This window comes from Patiria miniata, unplaced genomic scaffold (genome assembly GCF_015706575.1).
Source record: "Patiria miniata isolate m_02_andy unplaced genomic scaffold, ASM1570657v1 HiC_scaffold_20, whole genome shotgun sequence".
Taxonomy (NCBI): Eukaryota; Metazoa; Echinodermata; class Asteroidea; order Valvatida; family Asterinidae; genus Patiria; species Patiria miniata.
Window position 1 is genome coordinate 6,283,620 of NW_024037059.1, and position 26,631 is coordinate 6,310,250.

A 26,631-nucleotide genomic window follows, 5' to 3' on the forward strand; every position below is an offset into this window, starting at 1 on the left:
CTGAGGGAGCCCTTGTGCACAGCATCTATACCCTCATGCAACTGTTGCGATTCACTCAGGGAAACCATATCATTTTTTAAAAAGTATCCAGATATTCATTGTGATATACCAATGGCATCACTACCATTTCTCTCTCACCTTCTTCATTGGTCAGGTTCTGTTGATCAGGGATGTCAACATCACGTTCCAGCTTGATGGTGATATGGACCGCTTCGAGGGATCGACGTCGGCGTCTGCGGGCATGGTCCCCGGGAATATGTGGACTGCAGCCACTGATCTGAAGTATTACAAGGAGTTGAAATGAAGTTACGTTCATACAAATGGAAGCATAAATGCGCAACAAACAAACTTTGAATACATACACGATGTAAAAAATTTTTTATTATGTCACTTTTTAAATGCGGGTTTTGTTTAAACGTTTTGAACATTTTAGATTTAGATTTGTTTTTCTTTAAACATGTAAACGCCACAGCCTTATACAGTTCATGTAGTGTTTTTGAAAGGTATTAATATCACCTACCAAGTATTACAGTAATCATTTCCCTCCTTTTTTCCCATAGTAATCAAGTAAGGTTCATTTACCTGGTGTTTCACAGCACAAGAGTTGTCCTGCACACAGCTGAGCGTCTGTAGGTTCATCGTGATAGCATCGTTGACTCGCTGATATGCCAGGCCATCTTTAGTGACGTTGACCCCATCACAGGTCAGGTCATTGCTGTATGCAAGTTTCATCTCCATGGCAACCTTAATTGGCGGCTTGTACTCTGCAAGAGACAACAAATTTCATGCGGTACAAACTGTGACAGTGAACACTGTATGGATTAATCAAGACATTACTTCAAATGCTAGTTTAATCTGGGAAAAGGCAGTCAGGAATCACAGTTACAATAGACCTTGATCATACTGCCACCAATTCAGTCATGTTTCCTGTATCCAATAAAGGTACTGAATGATAACCTTTTTTGTGAAAAAAAGGAACCAGAGTATTTTTCTTCCAGCCTCGCTTCGGTTACGTTGATTTGAATGGAAAAATCAAGATGATAATGGTCTACACTGATCAACCCTGACCTAGACATTACATTAATTGTTGAACAGCATCTTTAAAATTGCTGAAACAAAATTTATCATGGCATGAATGCATGTCTGAGATTTACATTGATCTCTATGGACATTGTCGTCTCGTCAAGCAAGCCAATTCAAAAATAAAAGAGCCCAATTTCACTACTCTACTTAACAAAGTGAAAATCCTCTGCAAGCTGCCACAGAACATTTAGATTGAGCCCTTGTTCGATGCAGGTGGCTGTGGCTTAGAATAACGTCCTCAACTTTAGAAGCCACTGGCTACCGACTGTTGCCACTTCCCACAGACTCAGGTGTTATGTGACATGGCTGTAGCCACAGCCTTACACTTACGCTTTTACTTTAATACAGTGAGTGCATTTTGCTGGTTTGCAAGGCATTTGGGCTTGTGCATGTGCATACTTAACTTAACTAAAGAGTAGTCTATGAACACAGCGTTAGCAGAGAATTTCTTTGCTAGTGCCGTTAGCACACAATTCCAATGTTAGCAGAGACATGACATTGAGTCAACAGCTACCTTTGATCTGCACATTTCTTAACCTTTTTTCTATGAAGAATTTTTGCCATGAGAGTCACATTCAATGTCTAATGAATGGTGATAATTAACTCACTTGTACACTTAGGAAGAGCCAATCCTGGGTTGTCCTCAGTCTCATGTGACCACTTGTAGTCGGTCGAGGGACCACATTGGTAGGAGGGTAGAATGGCCCGACTGAATGCATAGCCTTGCCAGCAGGAGATGGTGCAATTCTGCTCCTCACCAGCACCTTGGCAGTTCAGGTTTCCTCTGAAGGGCTTGTTCACATGCCCACAGGCTGTAAGACAACGGCAAATGGAGAAAAGAACAGAGTAATAATGTGTTCCGTTTTTAAGTTATCCTTCTGGAAATCCCATCACTGGTTTGCTATCAGTGTTACAAACAATGGATCATAAAGTACATCACAAGTCTGGTCATAAGTCAATTCATGCACACAAATGAATGAGGTGAGCACTCACAATTCTAGACTATACTGATCTACACTAGACCAATATTGAGTCTGATGGATGAGATCAGGAGATCGTTGATGGTGACTGTACTTACTTGGGCAAGGTGCCGTATTGCACTGCTGGGTCTCAGTGATTGGACCTGCACAGGTGCTGCCACCGTAGGCTGGGCGTGGGTTGGTGCAGGAACGACGACGGGACTGAGTGCCACCTTCACAGGACTGGCTACACTCCTCCCATTCACTCCACTCACTCCAGCCTCCATCAACTGCCAATGGAAGAAAAACAACCACAGTTTAACATTTGGACCTTCATAGGTGCTGCCACTGTAGGCTGGGCGTGGGTTGGTGCAGGAACGACGACGGGACTGAGTGCCACCTTCACAGGACCGGCTACACTCCTCCCATTCACTCCACTCACTCCAGCCTCCATCAACTATCAATGGACAAAATACAGTTTAATGATTGGACCTACAGGAGGGTATATGTGGCGTTACAGAAGCTAATGTCTGTTCTGATCTAATATGCATCTTCAGGCCAGCGTTTATCTCTGGATTTTATGGCATTAAACAACTGAAAAATATTGCTATTCCCCATGGATGGGATTCCAGTCCATCGCAGGTTACTTTAGTACCCCAGCTAATGCCCGTACCCATTTATACTCCTGGGTGGAGAGAGGCAAATAAAGATGAAGTGGCTTGCCCAAGGACACAAGGTATGGCCAGCAGCAGGATTCAAGCCTCTGACCCACTCGGTGATCATGAGTCACAAACCCAAACCACTTGGCCACACTCGTCTACTAATGGATTAAACAATATCATTAAATTGTTTCTTTACCCATTCTCAGCTCACAAGCTTCTCCCGAAAACCCAGGCAGGCACTGGCAGCTGAAACTGCCTACTCCATCCACACAGGTTCCCCCGTTGTCACAAGGGCTTGGGCCCGTTCCACAATCATCGATGTTTGTCTGGCAGCGTTGGCCAGTGAAGCCCGGTGGGCATCGGCAGATATAACGATTGATTTCATCAATGCAGGTACTGCCTGCTGCACAGGGGTTGGAGGCACACTCGTCTACCACTGCAGGAAGACAAAGAAAGAAACTTCACATTGAAAAGCTTTAGTGGATAATGTTTACATCATTCTGAATAAGTCTTCAAGAATTGCAGACCCAACCCTATCCACCTAAAATTACTGCGTAAGTTAAGCCATAGTTTGTTACATAAGTCAAAGACTCATGCACTATGAAACATAAAATGATGAACAACTCACGCAATATAATAATTCTCAAGTGGAGTAAACTATGGAGCAACATTTTTGTGAAATTGGCTGCTGGCTGAACAATTTGGGACTGCTGTCAGTCAGTGAAATAGATATTTGAAGCCCTTTTTCTCATTTAATATCCTCAAAGAATGAAAGGTTTTTGGTACCAATGCTTAATCAAGCAATTTACAGCACATTTTTGAGGAATAATTTCACAGCTTCTGTGAGCAAAGATTGGTGCAATGAAATTGAAAGGTGGCTTGTTGTACACATGATATGGACTGTGTCTATTCCTTAGAAGAAGGAAACTCAAACAACATTGTTGTCAAAAGGTTGTGCATGCATAGTTTAGGTACTGAACAATTGTCTTTGGATTTTGAATGGTGTTATTCTTGGAAAGAAACAATACACATGAAAAGTAAATTACTCTGAAACCTGAAACTATGTGAAACTAATGTGCCAACTAAATGGATCTTTTCAACAATTTAAAAAAGAAAATGTGCTTAGAACGGATGAAACTCTTACTGTCGCACAGTGATGGTGTCTGAATTTCTCCCAGGAAGCCCCTGTCGATGAAGTAAGGGCTTGCAATGAGGTTGCCGAGGGCAAGAGAGTCACAGGTCTGAGCGTGTGGCAGAATGGCGGACACCGGCAGTGCTGTATCCCACATGTTGACGTTACTCAGAAAACCAGTGAAAGTGTCCGTCTGGGTACCGTCTGAGGATAAAATAAAATCACAAAAAATTGTTTCCTCTCTGATGCAGTTGCTACTCTCTATGTATCTGCTATTGAGCAGAAAATATCGCTTGGCAGACAGCCAAAAATACTTCCAGTGAATTTGATATCGCAAACAATTCGCTGTGATGTTTGCTTCAGATGAAATACGTTCAACTTTTCTAAATTTGCATCACGTCACAAAATCGCATTTGTATTTGCTGTCCTGCCGAGAACGAACCAGCCATACTTACTTGAAACCAAAATCTTTTGGTAAAATTTGAGGAAACCCATAAACATGTCACATAAGGACTGAAAAATGCAGCCACACTGTAAAAAGCACAGATAGAGAGCTACTGTACCCAAAACAAGTACTTCTAAATGTCTACCAGTACCATGGGCATCACCAGACATCATTAAAGGGAGGGGCAGGGCATAATCACACAATTACCAACAGACCATTCTGTGGTTAAATTTGCTAGGACTTCCTTTCTCGGTGAACTGGCCGCCACAAAAATCACAAAAGGGGTGGGGAGGTTCGGAAGGGCTTGGAGGTGTGGTTCAAACAAACAAGACTGGATAGTATCGGACAATAGGTCACACTTCTACATTCAGCATATATAATGACACACAAGATTTAGCCAAAAAGACAGGATTTTGCCAACAAAAAAAAGAGTAGACCACCCCCATCCCTCACCCCCACCCACAACCCTGACTGGTACCCACCACCATTTGGTAGCTGTCCTAGATTGAATGTCCCTCCACTGTTGATACGGGCACCGGATCTGATGTGATACTGGTTCAGCACCAGATGCCCATCTCGATACATCTTGAGAATACCTCCGTGCTCGTCCCAAGACACTGCTAGATGATGCCAACGATTGTCATTCACAGAGACAGAGGAGGAAAACTGAAAACTATACCACAAAGATTTAAAAACAATGCATTAAGATACATCAACAGCTGTTACACAGTAAGTTTCAGAATACAATCAGATGCAAAAAATGAACTTTAGAAACAACTGTTATACTGCTTTTAGTCTTTAAAGTTTCAAAAACTGTGCAAAATTTTCACTTTTTTCAAATGGATATATCGTATAATATCGTTTTTTGGAAATAAACTCTTCATATTCGGATCCAACTTGGTCAGAGTTGAAATGTGTTGCCTTTGAAAACTCGCAGTGTGAACACTTGCTGCTACGCTTCTAAATTTCTGATAGCTTACATGCTCACATACTAATACACAATGACAAACATATGAGGCCAGAGCATTTTCTTGATGATACAATGAAACTCTCTAGCAGAAAAGGTATGATCCAAATGAACATTAAGTTTTGACTTTTAAAACACTCCCTTTGTATGTGGGGAAGGGGGGGGGGGTAGCCAATAATAAATACAGCTCACCCTTGAATGTAGACAACCAATGCCCCAGGATGACTCAGGGCAATCTGTGCATTCTGCAGTGTCTGTCCAGTGCTCTGGGTTGTATAGGTCAGTATAACCCCATCAGATGTGACTGATCGAATCCACATCGTGATGGTGAAAGCTCCCAGTGGTTCATTAATGACTTGATGTACAGTGTTATACTGGTGAGGATGATCACGTCGGAACACCATGTCAAAATTGGACGGTACGCCTGAAGAGGAAAGTTAGAAAGATGGGTATAATATTTGACTGCATTCTCAGTGTTAAAAATAATAGCTATATGATGTCAGTGAATGGAAAACCTATTAAAAGAACTAAAACAAAATAAGCAAAAACAGTCCAAGAAGTTGGAGCAATCGTTTACAGCGTTTTCCCTTTGAATGGATTTCGTTGTTAAAGGTACGTGGAGATTTAACCCACATTTTGTACGAGCAATACATATTTGATCACAAATCCAATAGGAGATCTTACGATGGCTGCAGTATTCGCCCTGAAATCCTGGTCTGCATTTGCAGTCGTATTGGTTGATGCCGTCAATGCACTCAGCTCCATTCTGACAAGGATTACTCACGCACTCATCGATATCCTGCTCACATTCAGTCCCGCTGCAAGTAGGAAAAACAACACAAATCATCCATTCTGTGCTTTAAATCGCACTGAAAGTTACGTGGAGAACAACAATGCAAAATATTAAGCAAATTTAGCAACTAAAATCAAATCTCTGCAGAACAGAATAAATTTGAGCTTCAAAGTTTTAACAGAGTCAGTCACAATTTACAACAAGTAATCATAAGTCAATCCAGTCTTAAGTCTCGTCACAAAGTTTTTTTGCTGTCAATGTTACATGTGGCCCGACTCGTATGTTTAACTTGTGATTGACTTGGATAGATTTCAATCTATCTAAGTATCCATACGCATGCAATCTTTCTGACTGGTAAGAAGAAACTTTAAGTCATCTTCAACTAACCTATAGCCTGGTGGACAGACACATAAGTATGAGTTGATCCCATTGAAACATGTACCATCATGCAGGCAAGGGTTGGGTGTGCAGTTATCAATGGCCACCTCGCATCGCATCCCTGTGAAACCTGTGAAGGAAATTCAAACAGACACATATGCATCTTGAACATTGGTACGAACATCCACCAACTTTGGCAAGGCATGCGTAGCAGAGAAGTTGCCACATTTTGCAAACAGATATATACAAGCTAAACGATGTTCGACAACCTTACAAATACATGAAACATATGAATACAAAAATATATCGCACTAACCCTTTCTTACAAATGCATCTCCAGTCAACAGCATCAAGTTAACCAATGGCAAACATTATGAACATCAACTACTGCCTATCTTAAGATTTGATCTCACTGATACATCAAAGTTACTCAATAAATTCCACACGCTCTTCCAACGCACTTTTAATCAATCAAGTACTCAAGACACCATCTTAAGTCTCATTTTGATGGAGCAAGTCACCTACACCAACTGTAGTATGCTGGTTTTTACCTGCTTGGCATATGCAGTGGCTTGTGCTGTCTACACTCGGCAGACAGACTGCGTTGTTCAGACACGGCTCAGCTGAGCAGATGTCTAAAACTGTCTGACAAAACTGTCCTGTGTAGTCTGGAGTACAGCGACAGGAATAACGGTTGGCCTGCATACAAACATCGATGGAAAACATGTCAGTGCTGTGAAATATTTTACTGCTGAAGTTGAAACCAAAGTTCTTTTATGAGGTGAGATGAACACAAAGGCATTTGTGGTGTTTGAAATTTTGAAGGCAAGGAATAAAATCTGAGGCTCGGGTGGGACTTTTGAGAGAGGTTTTGAGAGAGAATGTGTGCGATACAATACATTCTTTTGTCAGCAGTAATGGCACTGATTTGAATTTTGCATCTGAATTGTGGGGAAGTGTAGAAGCCAGATACAACATAGGAGTGTGATTTAAGCTCACTGAGTAATGCAAGTTGGAATGATTAAACCGGATGAAACTCTCACCTGATCAATACAGCTTGCTCCATTCAGACACTGATGGTTGGTGCAGTCATCAATATTAGTCTGGCACTCTGCTCCTTCAAACCCAGCCTGACACTGACACACAAACCCAGTAGTAGTTGGGGTACAAGACCCACCGTGCTTGCAAGGATTTGGCTGGCAGTTACCCAAGTCAATTTGGCACAGTGTACCTTTCTTTCCCTTCTTGCAATCGCAGGTGAACATGTTGATTCCATCGATGCAGGTTGCTTGGTTGAGACAAGGATTACTCAGACATTCATTGATGTTGGTCTCACAGTTCTGACCCGTGAAGCCTGGTAAGCATTGACAGGTGTAGGACTGTAGGCCGTCGATGCAATGACCAGAGTTCAGGCATGGGGTATTGGCGCAATCGTCTTCATTAATCTCACACTGCTCACCGATCCATCCATCTACGCAATCACAGATGAAACCATTCACCATGTCACGACACGTGCCGCCGTTAGCGCATGGATGAGATTGGCATTCATTGATATCAATATCACACCTACGGCCAGTGAAACCGATGTTACACACACATTTGAATGAGTTGATGCCATCCACACATCGACCGTTGCCACAAGCTCCGGCCACGCAATCATCCTTGTTGTTTTCACAGTCAATTCCATTGAAACCATCGGTACAGTCACACCGGTACCCACTGATCTTATCGACGCATGCCCCTCCATTATGGCAGGGATTGGATGCGCATTCATCAATATCGATCTCACACAGAGTACCAGTGAAACCTTCCAAGCAGTGACAGGTGAACGACTGGATACCATCTACGCAGGGAGCTTCGTTGGCACATGGAGAATTGGCACAGTCATTGATGTTAATCTCACAATGCTCTCCTGTGGGTTAATTGTAATTTGTAAGAAAAGAAGCCAATATAAACAGATGTTATCAAATTATGAGCAAATATTACTTCAAGTTTTGGCACATATATAATACTTCAAGAGACTTTATTCTAGATATGCTTGGAACCTTCTTTTTTCAACTTACGAGGCATTGACACTTCCTTGCTTCATTAAAGTAAATAATAAACCAAAAACAAGACAGTCACAATCTATCTGAATAGCTCTATCTGTCAAACTGCAGGAAAAAGTGGAACCTCATTTGCGACAAAGTCAGTTCTAACCAAGAAAAAAAACGTTGTAACAGTACAGGCTTGATTCCACTTACGAAATGCAGATTTCAACCCAACCAAAGGTAAAATTTCCAGTTAAAACCAGTCAAAGTGGAAACTGGTGACTGGATTTGAGCTGGTTTAACTGGATTAACTTGTTTTTGAACTGGTTCAAACCAATTACACAAGTTCAAAACCAGTCACTTGTTTCCAGTTCAACTAGTACCAGCTAAAACTAGTTGAACCAGTTGAACTGGTTTCAACTGGAATTGTCCCCAGTGACAGATCTGGACAGATCGCAAGGCCATGGCACCTTACCTGCAAATCCAGCAGGACATAGACAGAGTTGGACCATAGAGGGCGGTGCACAGGCTCCACCATTCAAGCACGTCTCTCCGTCATGGCAGGCATCCACCTGGATCTCACAATCTCTGCCTGACAGACCGGCAGGGCAGGTGCAGTAATAATCCTCTCCTTCATCCTCACATGCTGCGTTGTGTTGACAAGGGTTGGGGTTGCAGAGGTCTGGACGTCCCTCACAGCGCGGTCCTGAAAACCCCAGGGAGGGAAGGGGGTGGAGAAAAACAGTCAGTCATTCAATATTGAATGGTAGTTGGCTCAGGGCAAACTGGTGAGATACTTTTTGGGGGACTTACTGAAATGGGTCAACAACGTAACAGGAATGTTGCACTGGCAAGTCTACCTTACAGTTATACAATGAACACTGATGAGATGATTCTTGGCACCTTCTTGGTCCCATCCTCATGCAGGAGATTTAATCTGCACCCTAAAGTCTTCTCTTCTCCAATTCAATCGTTAGGAATCTGTTGACATGATGTATATTTGGTGTTGTAGTTGAGGTACTTGCGATGGATTTCAAGTCTATCACAAGTCCATCACAAGTCCATCACAAGTCCATCACAAGTCCATCACAAGTCCATCACAAGTCCATCACAAGTCCATCACAAGTCCATCACAAGTCCATCACAAGTCTTTGCTAAAGCAGTTGATGTGCACTTGTGTAACGTCGTCTCAAAAGCTTACATTTACACAGATTGTACAATAATATCTACAATGGCAATCAGACTGAGGATCCATGAAATGGAATCTGAGTTCAAGACACTATTTTAACTTTGTCAATCACAGACTATGTACTGAAAAGAAGAAATGATACTGACCTTCAAAGCCATCAGTACAGATACAGTCATATCTGTTGACACCATCGATGCAGGTGCCACCGTTAGAGCATGGTCCACTAGCACACTCATTCACATTGATCTTACACTCCGGTCCGGTAAATCCTGGCAAGCATTCACACTTGTATCCAGTCTCCTCTGTCAATGTCTCAGTGCAGGTACCATCATTTTCACATGGATGATAATCACATGGAGTCAAGACCAGTTCACAGTGGCTGCCACCATAGCCGTGGGGACATGCACACTGATATCGATCATCTAAATCTTGGCAGGTTGCACCGTTGCTGCAAGGGTTGTTGGCACACATGTCTATGTCAATCTCACAATGATTACCGGAGTAACCTGTGATGCACTGACAGTGATATCCGTTATCAGCATCCACACATGTACCATTACGCTGGCATGGGTTGGATTTACACTCATCTACATTAGTCTCACAGTTATCCCCTATGAAGCCGGCAACACACAGGCATAGATAGTCTCCGTCTACATTAACACAAGATCCATCGTGTTGGCAGGGTTGCATCAGACATTCATCAATGTCTTCCTCACACCTGACACCAGTGAAACCAACACCACATGCGCATGTGAATCCACTGGTCTGACTGCTACATGTACCATCATTCTCACAAGGATCATTCATGCAGAAATCTATCAGGAGAGAGCAATCATCACCTGCAACAACAAAAAGACAAATGACTAGAGTTTCTATTTGCCATCATAGTGGAATCTCACAATGTAAGACATGACCCGCCCTTTTTCTCCTTAAGAACCGCCCCTCATCCCATTACCTTGATATCCAGCAGCACAGGTGCAGTTGAACCCATTGAGTTCATCCACACAGGTAGCTCCATTGAAGCAAGAATCTTGCTGGCAGTCAATCACATCAGTCTCACAGTGTGTGCCAGTCAGACCCGCTGGGCATTCACAGCGGAAGGACTCCAGTTGCTCCACGCAGGTTCCACCGTTCAGACACGATGTAGCAGTGCAGAAGGTTTGTACTGTGGATGAGACAAGGTGAACAATAGTTGAAACTGGACTCTCTGGAGGTTGATACTCTCTGATTGGTAATAGTGTGACCATGCAATGGAACTTCTATTTACCGTGGAATGGAATTTTTAGTTTGGCAGTTTGTCTGGGTCATAGATTCAATGGCACGTGTTCAACAATCCACCAATCAGACAACACAGATTTATTCAGACATTGTATAAACACTTTTGCATTGTCATTTAGTTAGTTTGAAAGCTTCTTTCATATTCTTTTAAATGAAATACTCAACTCCAAGAACTGTTTGCAATCAACTCCTAAAATTCAATCCCTACAAAAAAAGTTAAACAAATCACAATAACCAACATCACTTACTGCTACACATGGTCAAATCTGTGGCCCCGATGACCTGGGTTATATGCCCGGCGGGGCACGAGAGACATGAACTTTGACCTCGCTGGGGCTGGTAACTATGAAGCTGGCACAGGACACACGGCTGGATCCCAGAAATGGAGAACGATCCAGCAGGACATGTGGCTGGGAAATATAGTAGACACGTCTCATTTGTAACAAATTTGTTATTTATGTAAAAGGAAGATTTGACTGACTTTTGATTACAGGCATTCAGGATCATTTGCATGTGTCCCAAAAGTGTCCTTCCAAATAAGTATAAAAAAACTTGCTTGGATTAAAAATCATACTGGTATTAAACGCCCCGTGCAATTATTCCATCTTGCTTGCTGTCAGTTCGAAGAAATCAAGAAAAACAGGTGGCTTCAACAATCAGTCTTTTGAATGATTTTGAGAAATAAAGAGTGTTACGAACAAAATCATATGTTGTGATCGAAAGGTTTGGCTTGTTTTTTTTTCACAGTTTCTCTCGAAAAGTGTAATATCCACTGAGCTGAAACTTCAACAGGTTAGGTTTTGAACAGTCTTCTTTGTATTTTGAGTGCTGTTATTATTGAAAATAAGCAAAATGCATGAAAAACAAATTATCCTATATGCCTTTAAAACAGTCAATTTAGTTGACTCAATGACCAGACAAGTGGTTTCTCATCTTTTTTAATTCATAACTCTTAATTTAAAATCACAAGTCAGGCCACAAGAAATGGGATGGCCAAAGACATATTTTGTAAAGTTTCATTTGAATAACCTGTGAGTTGTGACTGAGTTGAGATTGGCCTATAATGACGTGACTGACTTGTGATTGGCCTATGGTGACTTGTGACTGACTTGTGATTGGCCTATAATGACGTGACTGACTTTTGATTGGCCTATAATGACTTGTCATAAATTGAAGTCAGATATTCCTGTAAATAAAGCACCATTTCTTGTCCCTGCATAGAGTGTGCAAGTCTTAATAGTCCACTTTCACTTTTTATGTGAACGTCTAGGTACCCATGTGAACGTCTAGGTACTAGGTAATTGTTATCACCTTGATCAATTCAACAGAAGTTGAGGTCAACATGTTGGTTTTTTTTATAGTAGTCATCTCTTCGCAATATTTTCAATATGTTGTAAACTGCAATGCTTTGTTTTGCTTCGGAGTACCCATTCATTGCCCTGGTTTGGATGGCCCAGTCAGGACAAAAAATAAATGTAAATGATAGGACATCACACACGTTGCAGATGCCTAGATTTGCTGTATTCTGTAAAATATGGCAGGTTTATGGAGTCAACTTGCATGCTTTCTAGCTAATACTGACCATCAAGGTCACTTTCCTGTAAACCTCAAGGTTCCCCTTAGTGCTCGCATCTTGTTATACAATGAATGACTTTGCATACATCATGCAACCCATACCTGCACAGTCCTGTAAGCTTGTGGATCCAATCCTGGCCGTAGACTGACCAACTGGACATTGCTGACAGGAGACTGACCCAGCCTCAGACTGGTAGGATCCTTTCTCACATTGGAAGCACGGCTCAAGTCCGGTGTTGGAATACTGACCGCTTGGACAGAAGCCTGAATCAGGAGGAAGAAGCCACAATGTAACTTTTGACAGAATTGTTTTACTGACTCAGGGGGAGATCGACACACTGCGTGCATGTAACTGAATGTAGATACTCCCACAGTGTCTTAGCATGAGGGTCAGGCATCGTCAGTAATGCGTTCACATGTCTGTTCCAGTGGTCTACCAATCTCTCCCTTTCTAATCGTTAAGATGGCATTTGTGAATGGTGTCAATAGGACAATTCATTGAACCAATAATTACCCCTTTGAAATAACAGATACTTAGTACACACTGCTCTAGGAGAAGATGAGAAAACAAAAGCATAATTTGTCTTTCAGATTGTAACCAAATTCAGACCTTCACACTCCTTCAACTCATAACGGTTATTGATCATTTTCTTCAATCAAGAGGATGGAATAAGACACAAAAACTACTGAAACAAAACAGTGCCAACCTAGTCCATCTGGTCCAAAATGCACAAACTTTTGGTTCAAAATAGCTATTCACTGGATTTCTTTTGTGCGTCTGGTGTACACAATGAGCCTATATATGGGGTAATTCTATACGATAGCAATGCCCAGTTTTCTTCTCTAGCCAATAAGTGACAAGTGACAGTCGGGGAGTCGGGGAGTCAGTCAGTCACAACTTGACGACATTTAGGATAAGTTTCTTTTATTAATGGAAGAGCTATTAAATGGACTTGATTGTACTCACGTAGGCAGTCAGTAAGATTGGTGGAGCCAGCTAGGATGGTGGAGGTTCCTGTGGGACACATCTTGCAGGTGTAATGTGGCTCCTCATCTTCATCTTGATACTGACCGATAGGACAATCCACACAGTCCAGGGTGGCATTGTCAAAGAATTCACCCACTGGGCAACTCACTGCAAGGACAGAAATTAGGTGGGGGGAAAAAATGAAAGATTCTTTTCAACCCATAAGTTTTTCTCAGGACATGATAACTTGGCTAAGCAATATTTCCTACTTTATAGCAGCCCAATGAAATGGAGCTCAAATCACCTTGAACTGTATAATAATACAAACCAACTATTTCAGACAGTTATTGCTCTCTATATGTTCCACAGCGGTATTTATTATGTTGTTAAATCGTGACAGGATTTCATGGCTCAATAATCAATATTTTTTTGCTGACAATGCTAAACCAACTCCAAAAACTTGTTTCACGTTAAACCTGTTCATCTTTACAACGTTGTATAACACTACACGCAGCTCAGCTTTGACTGCAACGTGAATGCGCATATAACACACTGCACATAGACTAATCTGGTCATTGCCATTATTGAGTTGATGCCACATGCCTGCGCATGTCACACATTGTTCTTCATTTCAGGTGCACATGTATTTTGAAAACCCTATGGTCGATGGAGCACTGAGCGTGCACAAAACACCTGTGCATGAGTGTGGCGTCGTTTCAGAAATGGCTTCCAATTATTGCCTTTAGGCAAGGTATGGGATGTGAGGGCATAATAAAGCTGAGGCATTAAATTAAGACTGACATACCACAGGTCATGCTAAGAGTAGGCAGGTACCCATGGGGACAGTCTGGACCAGGTTCAGTATAATCAAGCTCAGGTTGGGTACCAATCTCCATGCCAGGCACTGAAATCGCCAAGCCACCACTGTCAGCCATGTCTTCTACGCTGTCCACTATGTCATACAGTGCATCGTAGCCATTCCAACACTCATCTTCATAATCGTAATCCGACATGGTTGGGTCTGAGGGCAGCAAGTAATTCATGCTGAATGATACCGTAAAGGTGTGCGACATTGTAGACCGTCGACTGCGTTCATGGTCCGTGTTTGGTTTTCGTCTCGGGGTAGGCAACCGGCGCCGTCGGTCAACCCGGCCATTCGGTGGCAGCTTCCCTTTTGCGCGCATGTCGGCAAACCGCTTCTGGGCATGCTCAGTGAATTCCTCTGCACCAAGTTCTGGAGAGATGGACTTCAGTTGGTCAAGCTCGATTCCAAAGTCCAGCGACGATTCTGGCCAGATGCTCACGTCACGGCGCTTGCGTTTGGAGGAACCACAAGTCACTTCAACATTGTCCACGTTGCACTCAGAAGCATATTGGGTGCATATGGAAGCAAAGTTAGAACCATTGAGAATTTGGATAAACTGCTCTTTGATCTGGGCTTGTGTGTCAGGGGAAGAACAGTCACCACTGAAGTAATGTAGCTCAGACAGTACAGCCATGTGGTTAACAGTCTGTCTTGCTACAAGGAAGAAAAAACATTTCATCAGTTACAATGATACTTGTGTGTGGAGACCTCTTGAGTAGAGTGTCGCATTAGTTTATAGGGGAGAAAATAATAAATAAATAAAAAAAGCAACATGCACTTTGGATTTTTCTACAGCCAAAACTATCATTTACAGTCGTTACAGTGTGATCACGCAGGCGCTCCTACCGCGCTCCTCATTTTACCCAAGGCGGGTAAAAAAATAGCGCTCCTTAAACATCAAAGAGAGGACTTTTCAAACATGACAAATTAACAATAAGAAACAATAAAAGTGCCAAAAAGGACTGTACGATACGTTTGGAATAGTGTACAAACTCACGTTTATTCCGCTACGAATTACCATGCCCAATACTACCATGAGCTCAGGTGACAGCACATGCATGCGTTTATGCACGCATGCAGCAATGTTAGACTGGTTCCTGCCACACGCTGCGATGCTACAATGGTCAAAGTTGAGGACCAGAACCAGTCATTAGCCGACATAGAGTAAACAGGTCAAATTTGACATCATAAAAATTCCAAACAAAAAACTGGAGAAAGGCAATTTTCTGCAAGTTTATTCACTGAAGATGATCTCTCTTTTTCGTAAGTATGTATTTTCAATTTCTTAATGTATTTATTTTGAGGTTGTAACGCTCATAGCGATACAGTGTAGCATGTTTCTGCAAAATTTGCTACTGCGGCACATGATCATTGCCCACTACACAGTGCAGACAAGCACGCTGATGCTGCGTGATATATACAGCAAGGTTTTATCACTTTTGAGGGTCAATTTCGAAAGCTTTTGTGGCAAAATTTCAGCCCCAAAATACCAAAGATTGAATACTCCACTGAACATTTTTGCATTTGTCCTCTGAACTTGCAGAACTAGAGAATTACAAGAAATGGATGGCTCAAAATATTAAACATTATAAGCAAAAAAAAAAGGTCTCCGGTTTCTGGTCTGTGCACGCGTCGCCGTAGCCATGTGCATCAGCAAAATTAAAAAGTTTTTTCAATAAAAGATAATGTCTCAACCACCAAACTCACTGGTTTGACTGGAATCCTGCTGCTGCACAACTGTAACATGCTTTTAGATGGGGTTACGATCAAGTACAAGTTTTATGTGGCTTCTCTAGGCTTCTGTTTCTTTTGCACTAAATTTAGTCGGGCATGATTTTGCAGACAGTATTGTAATTTTGTAATTGTGCGTCTGGATGCCAGACTAAGGGAGCGACGGTGGTGTATCTGAAACCTATAAACTTGCAGTATCTTGACTATCCGAGTTTCCAAAAGAATGTTCGGGTCTGTCGAGATCGTAAGTGGGTGCAGAATTCTCAAGCCTTATGGCCTTACTGAGGTCACCTCAAGCTCCACCCTGAAGGATATTTTTGAGAGTTTTAAAGGGATCGAAGCGTCATCTGCAACATCAGCCGATATTTGAAGAAGAAAAAAAGTGGGGGGATAAAAAACACTTTGGGGGCAAGATCCATACCAGAAACCGGAGCCTTTTTTTTTTTTACTTAAGGGCAGAGTTAAAGGTAAAAGTTCTACATTGCCTGGATGGGCATGGATTAAAGATTTAGTGGATTCATTGTTACTCAATTAAAATAACAAAGAACAGCCTGTGAGGTACCTGCAATGCATAAGGTCTATAGGAAGCCAATCAACAAGAATGCACAAGGCAACCACTTACGGCGACACGTCGGGAACCTACTGGATGGAGCCCAAGTTCCTGTAGTATAGCCACACACTAGAAAAGTGCGGAACATATCCGCAGTAGACACATCATATTGCACATTGCAAAACATAGAACAGTAGCGTCCGAAGGCCCAACTGTCACATGCCTTGGCTCCATGTCGAGGTGCTGCAAGATTTTGACATGCCCTGGCTGTAAAAAAGAAGAAGATTTGCTAGGAGAGTCATCAAAGCACGTTATGAACTAAAAAAATAGAAGCTGGAGTTGCATCATGGCATTTGCCACATTTCTGTTTTTACTATTTTAACGAGAGAGAAATACTCTAAAATGCATCAATAAACAAAATAAACTCTATAATAATCAATAAACAAGATACTATGTTTTTGTCAGACCGGATTGCACCCGAAAACGACATACGACTTTTAAAAAATGGCTCATGTGAAATATGGTTCAGAGAATATTGTTACACTTACAGTATACATGTACCATAAACAGAAGCAGAGCTAAGATTTCACACACTTTTTCGGTAAAACACGGTCACTGCTAACACATTTCCCAGTTCTCTTCTTTCTTCGGATTATTCATTACAGTATAATATCAAGAAAAAAGTTGAACTCACGTGTGATGGTGACAGTGAATTGGCACATGGTGGTCTTGCCGTTGTCCAGATTAGTTGCGCTGCATTGGATGATGTGAGAGCCCCATCCAAAGGACGAGCCATTCTGATGACTGCAACTAATGTCCAATGTATCGCCGGTCAACTCAAGGAACACCGGCTGCCAATATACCAAAAAAACATGAGCATGCAACTTTTAATTTTGATTCTAAATTAATTTAAATTATTAATAATCATATATACTAAACGGGAACTTTACGAGGTGAATAACAATAACTTCTTAAATTTTGAAACTTAAGAAATTGACTGGGGTGGGGTTTGAACCTGCGACCTTTGGATTACCGTACCGGTGCTCTACCAACTGAGCTATCCAGCCCTTTGTTGGCAGTTCACCAGTTTCTCAATGTCTTTGTTCAAGGCCACTAGTCAGAAGCAATTGACAAGCTGGGGAACCGCCAACATAGGGCTGGATAGCTCAGCTGGTAGAGCACTGGTAAGTCAATCCAGAGCAGGTTCAAACCCTGCTCCAATCAACTTCTTTGTTCAACTTTTAAAAATTGAAATTTCACTAAAACCCAACAAATAAAAAGAACAAGTTTGAAGTGTGCACTCATCCAATACAAAAGCCAAGTTTTTTTCACACCCACCATGTTATATCTTTGATACAAATCTTACCTGTGGCCAAAAAATTGCAGTGTTAACTTCCGTGGGTGTTACATTCCGACTGTCTGGACAAGACACCAGGACAGGCGACAGGTTGTCTATAAAATGGGGGGGGGGGGGGGGAGAGGAAATAAAAACCAACATCATTAGAAATTTTGTGTCTCTACAGAAGTGGAGTAATTTCCAATCACTTTGATTCAACAAGTCAGTCGAAACTTTCTGGTAACAATGACTGAAGACAATAAAGTCTTCAAATTCCAGGCTTCAAATTACATGCAGCTGAATTAGGGATGCAGTGGAGTCCATCACAAGTCCCTGCAAGTCCATCACAAGTCCTCCAGTCCCAATTCAACTCACAAGCTATTCCAATGAGCTTTGACAAAGGCATTCCTTTGTTATAGTTCATCCACTGTTACTTATGACTTGTGACTGGACTTGCGACTGGACTTGTGATGGACTCGACTACATCCCTGAGCTGAATGCATCAATATTGGTTCAACTCTTAATTACATTAACCCCCCCCCCCCAAGAAACCTTACTGCACTGTATGAACTGAATGGAAAGCCACTAGAATGCTTCCAATTGACCTGCTCCCTGTGTTACTTCATTACATACACTATCAATTCAGTATGCGCAGATCACTGATTTTATTCATGCCTTCTGTGAAAATGTGCTGAATCAATATTTTTGTGCTGAGATGCTCCATGACATTGTACATTGTCATATTTGTGCCACTGATGATGCTTTCATGGTGCTCTCTCATGACCCGGCCTACATCCAGATACTGGATATTCAGCGTCGCCATTGTAGTAGGCGAAGATCATATAGCACACCGCGCAGCAAGCTTTTAAGCTGTGATGAATGGCTCAAACTGTGAGAAAAATGCAGAGCCAACACCTGGTGCTGGGACAGCACGGTTATGACAACCGTACACGACACAGTTAGTGACCGTTGTGCCATTTAATAATGGACACGAGGTTATTTTTATGTGAAATAAACACTCCTGTCTGGTTTACAATGCATGAGTTGGTTGCTAACCAAACGCTTGCCTACTGCAATGTTGGCCGATCACGGTGAACCAGGATGGTTACGTGTACTTTGACGTCACAATAGTTCAGGAACTGAAATGGAAAATGACACGTGAGCCTGTACCTTGAATGTTAACACTGAAATTGCAAGCCACACTGTTCCCTCCAGCATCAGTGAAGATGTACGACACGTCGGTGTCCCGAGTGAAATTGTACGGTGAGGTGATGTCCGATGGAGTCTTAATCACGGTCAGTTGGGCACCTGAATTGTCAGCAGCCATGGGGATATCGAAGGATAGCACAACGCCCAGCGTTTGGCCAGACATGGAGCCTGATAGAGAGCCTGGGCAGACACGGAGGGTTGGTGGCACATTGTCTGTCATAGATTAAAAAAATCCATGAGAATTATCTTCACAGAAATTACTACAAAAAACCCAATGTCTTAAAGCTGGTTCTCAATTGATACAAATACTAACTCACTATTCAGGTGACATTACACCATTCATATTCTCATTTGCATTTGCGCCAAGCTGCCTTTTGCCACAGGTTATATGGAACGAGTCATATGACACTTTACATGCCCATATTGTCTATAACTTCCATTTACTACAAAGAAAAGTTGGGGAAAAACCTACACATTAAGAATTTCCTCCAAGAGCATTGTTTAGCAAAAAGGAAGGGGCTACTGATAGGTTGCATTCAGTCTTGTGTGCAAACACCAAATAAATCAGGTAAATTATTTATCATGGATGCCCTTGAAACAGGAATTATTTTTTCGATCATTGTTCTGTGTGGTTATTTCAGTGTTATGCATCTTCGTCATTGCTGGGAAAGTGAGATATAGCAGACAGTGAATACATCTGTTTTTGGCAGATTCAGTTTGCAATGAGGTAATGTTTCTCAAATGAAGAACAGAATACATGACTTATGTTATTCTGAATGTGAACAACCCCAGGGAGTTTTCACATGAGTGGCAGTCGTCATCAGCAATGTGTTCAAGAGTCCCTCCCAAGTGGTCTTTCCAAACTCTCACAGTAACTGTATCCTGTAACCATTGACAGGGTATTTGTGCATTGAGTTCTACTTTTCCTTTTCTGGACTTACCTCGACATTGCACGTTGAGTGTGTACAAGTTCTGGTCCCACGTTCCGTTAGACAGGCATGTCAGCCTCTGGTGGTCTGCAGGGCCTACCAAGTCAAATCCATTGCGGCAGTAGAATTGACAGACGGTGCCGTAATATGGATGGATGGGACCACGACAGAAGGATGGATAGACACCCCCACCCAGGGGAATCAGCTGATCAGATAAGGGTGGACAGCTTGCAACTAGAAGAGAAAAAAGGCAGCCCTCGTTATTGTTACAGGTACGTTAAACAAAGAGAAGGAATATGTTGATTTAATTCATATTTTCTTGCAGTCCGGAGTTTCACCAATCATTATTTACGGTGTTTTGTGAAAGGTTTCTTGTGAGAAGAAAATGAGCACCACGTTTTCAAATAAGAAAAACATCCAGAAGTTGAGGTCCTCAAGGAAGGTCAATATTAATATTTCAGGTTTTTTTATGCACATTTTCCCCGAACAAGGCTAAAAGCCACTCAAGGTACCTGGCTACAAGAGAAATAAAAAGATTATTAAGTACTCAGGAAAACTGATAGCAGAACTCGACATTCCTTTTGAAACATGACAGATCATAGGTTGGAGGGACACGAGCACCAGGCAAGGAATTCCAAAGAGATGCAGCACGTGGGAAAAAGCTATTGGAATTTTGCCAGTGTTGTTGGCAGACTTGTATTATTGCAAAGACTAGTTTGATCTTGAATGAACGACACAGTGCACATTTATTTATGACACAACCTAACCCCAGACATGATGTGAGCATGCACCATCCTTGTTTTTGACTGATGTTGGACAATCAGGGAGATTGTGGTAAATGCAGGATACAATATTTGTTATGCTACACTTACTTCGGCAGGATGGTCGTTGACCATTCCAGGCCCAGTACATCAGCCCAGTGCTGGCATTCCTGGAGCAGGTAGCAGTGTCAGAGCCCTGTAGCGTGTAGCCATTCTGGCAGCGGACTTGGCAAGTAGATCCGTGGCTGTTATCACATGCCGCGACAAAGTTGCCGTAAAATGGCGGATTGAGCTGTCGACATTGGCGAACTGAAATGAACAGAAGATGTAGATAAACAAGATGCTAACTTTAGGAGTAATACTCGAGTCACAACTTATTGCAACTGGTTGACAAATAAACAATTTCAGGATTAATGCCCCAAGCCTTCCATACCCCATCAGACCAAACCATGTACAGGGGAACTAATAACACAGTCCTTGAAATTTGTGTTTCAAAAAATGTGATGACACACCTGTAACTTGGACTTCAAAGTCACAGTTTGCCTGGTTCCCTGCGCCGTCGGTAGCCGTACACCTGAGTGAGTGTTCCCCTACTGGCAGCGTCGCTGGTTGTTGGATATTGCAGGCTATGGAGGGTGTTACTCCTGAGTTGTCTGTTGCTGTCACAGTCCACGTCACAGTGGCTTCGGTTGCGCCTTGTGGTGTGTATTCGATGAAATCCAACGGGCATGAAGTGAACTGGGGAACCTCGTAATCTGAAATGATGGACGATGAAAGACTTCCTGAGTGATAGTTAAGTCCACACAAGTTCACTGATCTATCACAAGTCCTCCAGTCTAAAGTCAAGTCACAAGCTATTCAATTTAACCTTCGCTAATTGACTGAAAAATTCCAGCCATGTAAATGTATAGGCATGTACCGAAAATATCCAACAGGGGCAGCACCATGCGGTTTCAACATGCGTGAACAGCCCACTCACTGAAATCTTCATTTTACAGTGAATTCATCGCCATCAAGTGTTGTAGACTGGTTTAGGGTTAACCCTTTAACAGAATCTTACCAACACAAGTGAATGCAGTGCTGTCACGTGACCAATCCCCGTTACCCAGGCAACGGATGAAGTCATAGGACGGAGGATCCACCCTGTAGCCTGACTGTGAGCAACGCAGGAAACAGTTATCGTTGAAGGTTGGAGAAGTCAGGCAAATAGCTGGAGATATCTCCATACCAGCAGAGGGCACTAGAGCTGGACAACTACGTTCTGTGTGGAAATAGAAACAGATATATTATAGACAGTTGTCATTGAAGGTTGGGGAAGTCAGGCAAATAGCTGGAGATATCTCCATACCAGCAGAGGGCACTAGAGCTGGACAACTACACTATGTGTGGAAATAGTAGCAGATATGATATGAAAGATGCAATATTCATTACCTTGGGCCAATATCACAGCCCTTACAAACACATGTCTCTTGCTCACACAACCATCATCCATTTCTCAAGAAACTGTAAGCAGTAATCACAGCAACTTTTATGCTGAACTTCAGAGGCTGAATTTGCTTTAAATATTGATGCAACAATACAATTCTCCATGCACACAAAAGCAGTTGCAGGCCTAAGCTAAGACACTGAATAGCACAAGCTTTCTGCTAAAAGTTGAAAACAGTTTTTTTCTGTAAACCAACCATTAAACAGCACCATGCAATGTGCCCCTTGGGTCACTTTAACTGAGCTATGGAGCACCTGAATGTGTACCAACAGTAGAGAGGTTTCACATCTGAACCATTATCGCGATTTCAGTTGTACTGCATCGTGTACACATACGCATATGCTTAATTATTGGCACTGTTACCAATAAAAAACAGTAATCCAAAAGATAAAAAACCTCATATCGGTGGCTAATCCTGTTTTGAAACGCAGACAAATGGCACATCCGTGTTCAGCAATACTCTTCCAATCAAATCACGCACGATTACTTAACTCTGAAAGAGGGTAAAAATTGGCAATGTACTATGTAATCAAACTGATGCGTGAGCACAGGTTATATCCGTGCCGTCTACATGCATAGCAGACAGACAGTCACAATGGCAATTGAGTCTTACTGTAACAAACTTGTGACATTATCACCTCACATACCTTCACAGGAGAAGTCAACTACATCCCACGTGCTATTTGCTAGACACATAGACTGCTGGGAACCAACTCCACCGTAGCCATAAGGACAGTACCAGCTGCAAGTGGTGCCCAGTACTTCAGTTGCTGGTGGGTACTGAAAGCAACCCGAGCGTATAGCAGGGAGCCGGTCAGCCAGGGCCAGGCAAGTGATCGCTGAAAAAAACAATGAAACGAAATCGATGAGGACATTAAAACTGCGATTAATATATTTCATTCCAACATATACCACAACATAAAGACAATGTTATAAAGATGCCTTGTTCCTCTCAAGATGAGATGATCACATGTTAACCACAATCTCTACTATGTAACCACACACTTTTGGATGCATGATAAGTACATAATAATGCTTCACGCATAAATTTCTCTCTTCAGTCTGTGCACTGGAGAGCATTTTATAATAATGACTTATGATGAGCTGCTTACGTAGACATCTTGGGCTTGTCCCAGACCACTCCACTTGCATCTGTCCACTGTTCACCCTCTCACAGGTCCTACTACTAGGACCATCCAGGTCATAGCCTGCATTGCAGGCAAAGCTGCAACTGGCTCCGTAGATGTTACTGGGGCACTGGACCAAGGAACCACTGGCAGGGGCTTGTAGAGGGCGACAGCGCAGAACTGTGAAGGGCAAGGGTTAAAGAAGGAATGGAAATATAAAGGGATACAGGTGGAATTCTGGGAGGAATTTACATGCTGAATAACATTACATCAACTAACGTGAAAACCTTTAGAAAACTGCTTGGATATGACATTCCACAAGTTAATTTACAAAACTTCATTGCTTCTCTTCTGTGTATGTTCTGGTTCTTAGTCCTTTAAAAAACTGTTTCAATGTTTGTATTTGTAAGGATGCTCAGCGTGATTTTCCAATGGGGCGGCGCCTTGTACATTGTACAATTGTTCACATATTTAGTAAGGATGGTTCATATACATACGCGATAGCGAATGAGAAGTGAATTTTATATCGGAAAATTCACTGCGAATTTTGCCAGAGTTGATATGTGTTCAGCTTTTGTGAACTTACAGTGTGGAAACCTGTCGTGAAGACAAAAATTTGCCTTTGCATTCACTTTTCCGCCGATCATGAACCAGCCTGTACTCTTTCAAATTCATTGAAACCTGTCACAAGCAAAATGAGCAATGCATTCCCCATGCACTGAATGATATGTTTGGACCAAGTGCACAGAGTTGATATGTGTTCAACTTTTGCCACCTTGCAGTGTTAAAACTTGTGACATCAAAAATGTACGTTCGCGTTCACTTTTGAATGAGCCTCTTACCTTGTACAGTGACGTACACATCACAGCGTCTGCTGTTCATGGCAGCATCTGTAGCAGTGTATATCAGACGAGTTGTACCCTCAAGGAATGAAGAACCTGAACCGAGGCTTGGGTCTTGACTGCATATAAAAATAAAGGAAGATTTTCTCAATGTCAAATACAGCATAGGATCTTGCATTTAAGTTCTTCAAGCTACACTAAAGCCATGTTCGTTTTTTTTTTAAAGATTTAACTGAGACTGAATGCGCAAAATCTTACCAGTGTCTGCACTTAGACTTTTGACATGTACAATTTTTTACCAAGACCTTGGCTAAAGGAACCAATCTGGGCAATAAACATGTATCCCCGCAATCAGGCGCTCTCTATTTTGTCAAAAGTTGGTTGGTAAAAGTAACCACTGGACTTAAGAAAGATAACCAAGAGGTAACTTTTCTTGGCTGTTTGCACTCAACCTAAAATGGTAAAAGTACCCATCCTCTCAGTAAGCTTTACCATCATACTTTTTGAATACAGACCTTGTCACTGTAACATCCCCAGAGTTATCTGTGGCCTGTGGCGTTTGGAAAGTGACAATAGCTTGTCTCATGTTGGCCGGTGCAATTTGATTGACATACACGGGGCAGTTGTCCGTGAAGACTGGTGGCTGATAGTCTAGAAAGAAAAACAAAGAAAATATTACGTGGCTTCTTGTGTGACAACATGAGACTACTAATGTAAACGCTGGCAATTTGTACATAAGACAACGCACAGCAACAACATATGCACATGCGATTCTCACATGCCACACTGCATGTTCTGTAACTGCGCCTGTCGTACGTACATACATAGTTATGATTGGTTACAGCATCATGGGGCGGGGCTTAATGGCTCAGTCTATTCAACATTTGACCTACAAACATAAAAAGCTAAGATCTTTATATCTGCACAGAGCCTGCAGCCAATTCCACAAAACATTACGGAACTTTACACCATGAGTGAGATTTAGCAACAAATTTGTTCCGCAGTTGCGCAATAAACTAACAGTTTCACAAAACTTGGTGTAGCTGCGTAATGTTTTAAATTATTTAAACACGGATAATCACAGCATTTACGGGGGACGTCTGGGTATATTTCCTGTTTGGACACAAAGCGGGTGTTAATCACCTCCGCATGCTATATTGACAATAGTTTTGTCCGACTTTCTTTGGAATTATGTCATCATGGGTAAAAGAGCACTTCATTTACTTCAAACATAAAGTGGTGAATGGCTTCTATCAACCTTGATAATTAAGTTGAACAATGACAGACTCGACAATCAGGATTAGCCAGTCAAATTTTCAGTCCCTTAACACCACAACGTATGCCACCCAAAATGATTGCGTAAATTACGCCATAATTTGTTGCTTAGGCCGCAGACTTACGCCCTATGAAACTTTAGTGAAATGTGTCATAACTAAAATGTTGCATGGAATGAAATAATGCGCAACTTACGCAATAAATTTGGACGCAAATGGAGATACACCATTGCATAAGGTTTCGCGAAATCAGTCACAGCTTTGCTGAAGTATCACCATTGGAAGTAAATATTTTTCTTATCATAAATTACCACCAAAATCTGAGAATGCTTCATGGGCTAGCCTTGCTAAGGCAACCTCAACATAAAAAACCCAAGATTGCTACACATTGAGTTTACCTGAGCAAGAGACTGGGCGTGCATCGCTCCACACTCCTCGGTCAGTACACACCTTACTGTATGGACCACTGAGAGAGAATCCATCATCACATGTGAATGTACACAGAGTGTTGTAAGGAAGTTCAGCCTGGGAAGAGCAGTCACTTGGTTGCACTGTGCCGTGGGTCAGATTCAGTAAGCCATTACATACAACAGCTGCAATGAAGAATAACATTGGATCACTTGTACTTTGATGTGATACAAAATGATATCTTGTGCATCGAAGCACCATCCACACTTCTAAATAACCAACAAATCTTTTACATTGCTTAAACTTCTTAAACAACTTTAACAAAGCTCGTTTAGTCTTGCCTTACCTTCACAAACTGGTTGCACTCCGGTCCACGTCCCATCGGCCAGACAAGTCCTCATGGTCCTACTCTGGGATGTATGGTTGCTACGGTAACCAGGATTACACACAAAGGCGCAGGATGACTGGTAATCCACCTCCTGGCCACTGCAGCCTGATATGTAGCCATTAGGAATGGCTGGTACTTGGCATGTGTTGGCTGGTAAAGAAAAACAATGAAGAAGAAGATTGATTTGAATTCAAGATATAAGGCTGGTTCACAATCTTCCAATGGACACTACTATTCTGATATAAATAAACGTAACCAATAACTAGT

The 26,631-nt window shown here is 42.1% G+C and overlaps 1 protein-coding gene across 1 annotated transcript in view; it reads right to left on the bottom strand.

Moving 5' to 3' along the window:
- LOC119727408 (sushi, von Willebrand factor type A, EGF and pentraxin domain-containing protein 1-like) overlaps window positions 1–26,631 on the bottom strand; it is a 44,618-nt gene that overhangs the window by 3,056 nt on the left and 14,931 nt on the right. Inside the window, exons 16-48 of the mRNA XM_038199273.1 lie at window positions 26,323–26,514; window positions 25,967–26,161; window positions 24,810–24,945; window positions 24,295–24,413; window positions 23,438–23,632; window positions 22,973–23,164; window positions 21,900–22,100; window positions 21,352–21,594; window positions 20,951–21,148; window positions 20,091–20,312; window positions 19,111–19,362; window positions 17,971–18,056; window positions 17,299–17,455; window positions 16,677–16,871; window positions 14,264–14,977; window positions 13,459–13,626; window positions 12,594–12,755; window positions 11,165–11,326; window positions 10,594–10,803; window positions 9,785–10,477; window positions 8,925–9,155; window positions 7,463–8,331; window positions 6,971–7,118; window positions 6,429–6,549; window positions 5,933–6,066; window positions 5,441–5,672; window positions 4,764–4,954; window positions 3,849–4,040; window positions 2,901–3,140; window positions 2,162–2,332; window positions 1,692–1,895; window positions 583–764; window positions 139–277 (exon numbers count right to left, since the gene is read on the bottom strand). Coding sequence (XP_038055201.1) covers window positions 139–277; window positions 583–764; window positions 1,692–1,895; window positions 2,162–2,332; window positions 2,901–3,140; window positions 3,849–4,040; window positions 4,764–4,954; window positions 5,441–5,672; window positions 5,933–6,066; window positions 6,429–6,549; window positions 6,971–7,118; window positions 7,463–8,331; window positions 8,925–9,155; window positions 9,785–10,477; window positions 10,594–10,803; window positions 11,165–11,326; window positions 12,594–12,755; window positions 13,459–13,626; window positions 14,264–14,977; window positions 16,677–16,871; window positions 17,299–17,455; window positions 17,971–18,056; window positions 19,111–19,362; window positions 20,091–20,312; window positions 20,951–21,148; window positions 21,352–21,594; window positions 21,900–22,100; window positions 22,973–23,164; window positions 23,438–23,632; window positions 24,295–24,413; window positions 24,810–24,945; window positions 25,967–26,161; window positions 26,323–26,514 — 7,746 coding nt within the window. The remainder of the gene's footprint in view (window positions 1–138; window positions 278–582; window positions 765–1,691; window positions 1,896–2,161; window positions 2,333–2,900; window positions 3,141–3,848; window positions 4,041–4,763; window positions 4,955–5,440; window positions 5,673–5,932; window positions 6,067–6,428; window positions 6,550–6,970; window positions 7,119–7,462; window positions 8,332–8,924; window positions 9,156–9,784; window positions 10,478–10,593; window positions 10,804–11,164; window positions 11,327–12,593; window positions 12,756–13,458; window positions 13,627–14,263; window positions 14,978–16,676; window positions 16,872–17,298; window positions 17,456–17,970; window positions 18,057–19,110; window positions 19,363–20,090; window positions 20,313–20,950; window positions 21,149–21,351; window positions 21,595–21,899; window positions 22,101–22,972; window positions 23,165–23,437; window positions 23,633–24,294; window positions 24,414–24,809; window positions 24,946–25,966; window positions 26,162–26,322; window positions 26,515–26,631) is intronic.